Below are 6,040 nucleotides of genomic sequence, written 5' to 3'. Positions count from 1 at the left end.
GAAAGATTATATATCATTTTCAATATTTCTTTCATAAATATCAAAAAAGAATTAAAGATGAGTTTCCAAAGAACAATTCAAGTTGCCCTTTATTTTCAACACAACTGAGTTCGTATTGATTCTTGTAGTAGCCCATAATGCATTGCGACTCATTCAACAGTCGGTAAAGTAAATAGATAGCTAATTTACATGCAAATTTATGCTGACGTCAGAAAATCTAGTGGTCTCGACCTGTTTAAGGTTAAAGTAAGCTGGTATGCACTATTTCTAAGCACATTTCTTATCAGAATCATTCAAAGATATGGATATAAATTAAAAAAGGAATAGAAAGTACATTTATATATTTAACTATCAATTCTAATCTGTACATCATTTTTGTGTGTGTTGAACTTTATGTCATCCAAACGTCGAATCTTGGCTGGAAGCTAGCCTGAAAAAAAAAGCAATATTCATGCACTTTTTCTATTTTTGTTTTGTCATAACTAATTTCTTTCAAAGTAGACGTGGATTTTTGAGATTTTAACATTTTTGTAACACAGTGTGAATACGTACTGTATTGGACTTTGCATGTTATAGAGATGAATATACGATACATGAATTTGTAATTAATTTTCATTTCTTATGTTATTGGTTTCTCATATAGTAAATATTTCAAGGTCGGTATTTTTTTTGGAGATGCTTGACTATGCAATGATATCTACATTTACTTAAGAAAAGAGACACATGGTGAGCCAATGAAATCTTTACTTACTTAACTGAGTCATAACGCCATCGTACTTACTGGATTTCGCAAATAAATTTGGCACTTCGTTCGCAGTCGGTTGCTACCCATGCATACTGGTTTTGGGGATCAAGCGCCAAACAGTGGTGAGTCATGGGCTGTCCCCCTGCCCAGTTAGAGAATCCCATGGTGTGGTCCTTACCCCAGAGCCACGTCCCAGGGGTCTGAAAGTCCGTTCCAGCCGTCCAGTATTTTGCTGGGAGGTCTTTGTTTGAACCAGAATCTAAAACGATGAAGTGAACAAAAATCAAATTAAAAAATAAATAAGTAAATAAATTTGTTTAAAGTATGGAGTATAGCATAATGAATTATTTTATCATATTCTCTGCTCTTCCCCAAATTCCACAGTTATACTCTTCATAGACGCAGTAACACGTATTCCCATTGAATGCTTCACATTGTCAACCAAACTTACATACATGTAGATACTCACGATTAATGGTCAGCGTTGAGAGTTCATTTTTTATAAATTCGTTTTCTGTTGATGATTCGATGATCAAAAGTTTGGCTCCCAAGAAATCACAAACTGACTGAAAAAAGAAAGATGACAGAATTTAATATATGTTGGCCAAATATAGGATAGCACAACGTAACTGATTCAAAACTTCGAGTAAACTTTTTCTGATGAAAAATTAATGTATGTTATTGAAAATTGTAAACTTGATTTTGTATTTTTCCCTTTTTTTTAAAAGAAGGTCTAGGCCATTTTAATCAATTTTGAAAAGAATGTGTTGCAAATATATAACTATATCCCCTTAAACTGTTGCAGTATAATTGAAAACAAAAATTATACGTATTCATTTAATTTGCATCAAAATTGCATTTTGTCCAACTGTGCGAAGTCATATTTGAAATTAGTAATTCATTCGGTAGTTTACACTGCCAACCATCAATAAATAAATTGTTATGAAAAGCGGCAAGAGAGCCAGCGGCGGATCCAGGAATTTCATAACGGGGGGGGGGGCGCAGTAGAAGGCAGGGGGTCTGGGGCCGCATTGAAGCCCTCAGCGGGTCCAGAGCAAAGTCTTGGTGGGGGTCCGGGGCGAAGGCCCCGGAAACTGACAAATTCTAACAAATAAATAAGAGGTGTTTTTTTCACTTGATTTTAGGATAATACAAACAAAATTTCAACAAAAAAAAATTCAAACGGGGGGGGGGGGGGCACGCCCGGCGCGCCGGCGCTGGATCCGCCTTTGAGAGCGTATGTTTCTGCATGTTTAGATACTAGTAGTTTTACAGAGGGGATTCCCACTTATATCTTGCAACGAAATAGATCTTATTTCCATATTTCTCAACAGTGGGATTCCCCCCCCCCCCCCCAAGGCCGATATTTTCTTTCAAGCATACATATTTTTGCAAAAAGAGTTTTTTTTAGGGGGATAATTGAACAAATGCAAAATTGTATCTAAATGATGCTCTTTTTCTTCAAGCAGTGACAACGTTTCAAGTTATGCTGCTGAGTAAGATTTGTTAATAATTATTTCAACGAGCTTTTATTGGGGCCATCATAGCGATTACATTTCAGGTTCTTTTATCAACAAAGGCAATAGTTATATAACCTCTGCCTCTAATCTGACAGATGTACGTCAAGATGTGTGACTCAACCCCCTCTAAAAAGAAATATCTTAAAAGTCCACCCTAATATAAAACTGACTTACCTGGGCACCTGCCCATGGCTGTGTCATTGACCGAATCAGGTAACAGGAACCGCCACCGTGAATCCACCCATCTCTACATGATGTAGGCCTTTCAGCATCTGTAAACAAAAGGTAAGAGAATTGTTTATTACATGTAGATCTATATATTATATATTTTTATATTTATAAGAAAATAATTAAAACACATACTTCTACAAACTTAACTTCTACATACTTATGTAAAGAAAGGAGAAAAAGAGAGAGGAACAGAATAGTGCCAACATGACGGAAGACAAGTACATGTATATAGGTTATTGTGATTTGATAAAGCAACGATAAGACTAAGACGGTTATGAACTAAATGCAGTTAGTATAGAAAGGTCATAAGATCTCAGTAAGAAAGAGAGAGAGAGATATATATATTACCTAAATCACAGTCCGTATGATCAGGATATGGCCACAAAGAGAAATCTTATACTTATAAATTAATAAATTTTGCAAATAAACTCCGAAACCGATGCACCAGAGTTTTTACTTACTCCTCTAAGAATACACTAGATACAATATGATGTCCGTAAACAATATTTAGATTCACTGGCATTGTAAGTATCGTACATTAAATTAAAAGTCTACTATTATTTTCTATAAAAAGCCATGAAATAGCAAAAACATGAGTACGGTGGCGTTTCCGGTTGGCGGATCTAAGTTTCTGGCAATTTTCAATGAAACTGACAACAATCAATCGTTTACTTATTTCATAAAACGTCATCACTGAATTATTCAATCAAAACTTGATTTAAATGACATAAAAGAAATAAGTTGTGATAACCGATTAAAAAGGGAAATGTGCAAATTATTTTTATCATTCACCGATCTTAATATTGACGGAAGCTACTAGAACATCAAATAGCATCGAGCCCGATGTTAAAAAGAAAAACGAGACGGTTATAGCTGCAGGAACATAAAAAAGCTGATGTCATAGTGTGAATGGTCATTGAAATAATGGTAAATCATTGATAACACTATAAGTTGTGAATATATTTATATAATGAAAGACTATTGCATATATGTAGTAGGTTTTCCTAATAAATTTATTGGTAAAATGTGTAATATATTCCTCACTGTGAGAGCATCGTGGCAACGAACCCGAAGTACAATTTCTACTTCGTAATAAAATTGCTTACATGAAAAGAGAAATTTATGAATAAGATATTGATAAAATACAATTAATCGATACATTTCAGTTTTTTTTTCTGTATACAGTCTTTTGTATCAAATACTCGGCCTATTCATAGGGCGTTAAAAGCTAATTTTTACACAGGTACTTGCGTCTTGGTTTATATATATGTATGTACCTTATTGATATGTAAAAAAGGTAAAGTACATTTTTTACTTATCAAAAAGGTACATAATATTTATACACCAAGACCCGAGTACCTGTGAATTTTTACCCCCCCCCCCCCCACAAGAAAAAAACTATCAGTAAAATGTGCATACTCGCTGCTTTTATCCTTGACGGAAATGAAATAAGAGCATCTGAAGTACAATATCCATAACATAGTATTAAAGGTTTCACAATAAACATCAATTAATGAAATTGTTATTTTTTCAAGTTTTTATAAAAGGGGGTGGTTGGAGACGCACATGCGGGATTTTGAACAAAGTATTTCTTCCTGCTATAAGCCTGTAGGCTGTCAGTAGAAACTACAATATATTTTCTGTCGGTAGTGGTATAAATTCAATTACCCGCGCTTGCGCGGGATTTCATCTAGTGTTATAAAAAGGACAAACACACACTTCAAGTTTCCATAAAAAAGGTTTTCCTATGTCAGAGTATCTATGTAAATTTCTTACGTCAAAAATCTGATTTATTGATATGCATTGTATGTATGTATGTACGAGGGTTGTTAGAAAAGTTCGCGGACAAGTTCTATTGTGAGCGCGCTATTTCCATGAAACCGGTTAAACTCTCCAGATATAAACTTTACATATTTTCCAATAAATATACAAAGATTTGTTGTTTTCCGGTGATCCTTAAAAAAATATACAGCTATATTATTTTGATAAAACATGCTCCACGGAGCATGCTACTTTTTCGCACGTATACATTACATAGACTTTTTATTGAAATTAAAAATTGCACAGTTGTAGCGCAGAAAGAATTATGTTATTTTACCTGTCGCTACAGTATTAATAAAACGTCACTTGCCGAAATTTTGAATTAAATTGGAGGTTGTATGACTGTTTTATAGCCATTTACAAATAATCAACGCGTAAAAACAAAGCCAAGAATGGGAACGTCATTGAACGTCATGGAGCACCGAGCTACTAAAAAATTATGTTTGCAGACAGGAAAATGTCTAAAAATAGACTAAAATGCTTCTAGATGTTGCTGAAAATTGCCTACATGTACAAAGGACAAAAGTATTCAAATGGAAGGATTAACATTTTTAATGATCAACTCCATCGATACCTCAATACCCCACTTATCGCATGGACGTTGCCGCCTATGGATTTTGCATTGTTTCCATATCTGATCTCTTAACTGCGTGGACATTTATTTTAAGGACATACGCAACGTACCTTACCTACTGATAACTTTTGAAGATTTTCTTAATTTAAGATTATAGTGCCATCAGATGTTCATAGACAAAAAATCAGCATGCATTACCAGGGGTTTTGAAAAGATATCAATTGATGAAAATTCTCGTATAATTCAAAGAAAAATACACAAAAAATACTAAACAAATATTCTAAATGTTTTGTTTATCCAAACTTGTTTTAGAAGAAGTGTACAACAGCATATATAGACATAAAAAGTAACACACAGTTCCTTTAAGTATTGGAACTCTTCAACTCCAGGGAAAAAGACAATAAATTTCAAACTAGTCTACGTTGCGTATGTCCTTAAGATCTCACTAATATCCGAAACAGCACAAAAGACTTTATAGATGAAAAGTAACATGTCTTGATATAGATATTTAATTTTTAAGTAGAAAAAAGACGAGAAAAGTCGAAAGAAATGAAAGATATTTAGAACTATGAAAAAGCTTAATGGGTTTGAAATCTGTTTGTCACGTCACGTAACGTCAAGTGATTGCTCCGTGATTCCTATGACCGCATAGTAAAAATTGTTGTAAATTTTCAACATTTTAGTAAATGGACCTGATTTTTTACATACTATTAAACAAAAGATAGGAATTTAATCAGACATAAGTCATACTTCACAGTACACAATAGATTTTCCGTAAATCAATGTGTCCGCGAACTTTTTTAACAACCCTCGTATGTATGTATGTATGTATGTATGTATGTGTAATGTAAATGGTGTTACTAAATTTGAATTTGGCACCCTTAGTTGGGAAGTTCGTTGATTTCCGCTCTGAGGGTATATAAACGTCATACCGCTAGCGTCAGCACGTTCAGTGTTGGTTTGGCTTCAGAAGCAGAAGGTTATGCTACAGAGGTTTATAGGTAAGCCGACAGTTTCCCATAAGAGAACGTGGATCAAGTATCCTTACTCTCGCGGGGACAGCTCGACTAGTCCTCAGTGGATATAGTGTCTTTTAGTGTGTACAAATAAAAGTGCTGAGTAGCTGAGTACTCATTTGTTGAGCACTCT

General features: G+C 34.3%; 1 protein-coding gene across 1 annotated transcript in view; it reads right to left on the bottom strand.

Moving 5' to 3' along the window:
* Window positions 1-368: 368 nt before the first annotated feature.
* The window catches only part of LOC133204927 (perlucin-like), a 16,511-nt gene continuing 10,839 nt past the window's right edge, over window positions 369-6,040 (bottom strand). Inside the window, exons 2-5 of the mRNA XM_061340669.1 lie at window positions 2,440-2,578; window positions 1,215-1,311; window positions 782-1,004; window positions 369-430 (exon numbers count right to left, since the gene is read on the bottom strand). Of these exons, the coding sequence (XP_061196653.1) occupies window positions 397-430; window positions 782-1,004; window positions 1,215-1,311; window positions 2,440-2,578 (493 nt within the window). The 3' untranslated portion in view covers window positions 369-396. The remainder of the gene's footprint in view (window positions 431-781; window positions 1,005-1,214; window positions 1,312-2,439; window positions 2,579-6,040) is intronic.

This window comes from Saccostrea echinata, unplaced genomic scaffold (genome assembly GCF_033153115.1).
Source record: "Saccostrea echinata isolate AGI-Se365-2 ecotype Australia unplaced genomic scaffold, CSIRO_AGI_Sech_v1 ptg000054l, whole genome shotgun sequence".
In the NCBI taxonomy this organism is placed as follows: domain Eukaryota; kingdom Metazoa; phylum Mollusca; class Bivalvia; order Ostreida; family Ostreidae; genus Saccostrea; species Saccostrea echinata.
The sequence above is the reverse complement of the archived record's forward strand: the minus strand, read 5'-3'. Positions and strand labels throughout refer to the sequence as shown.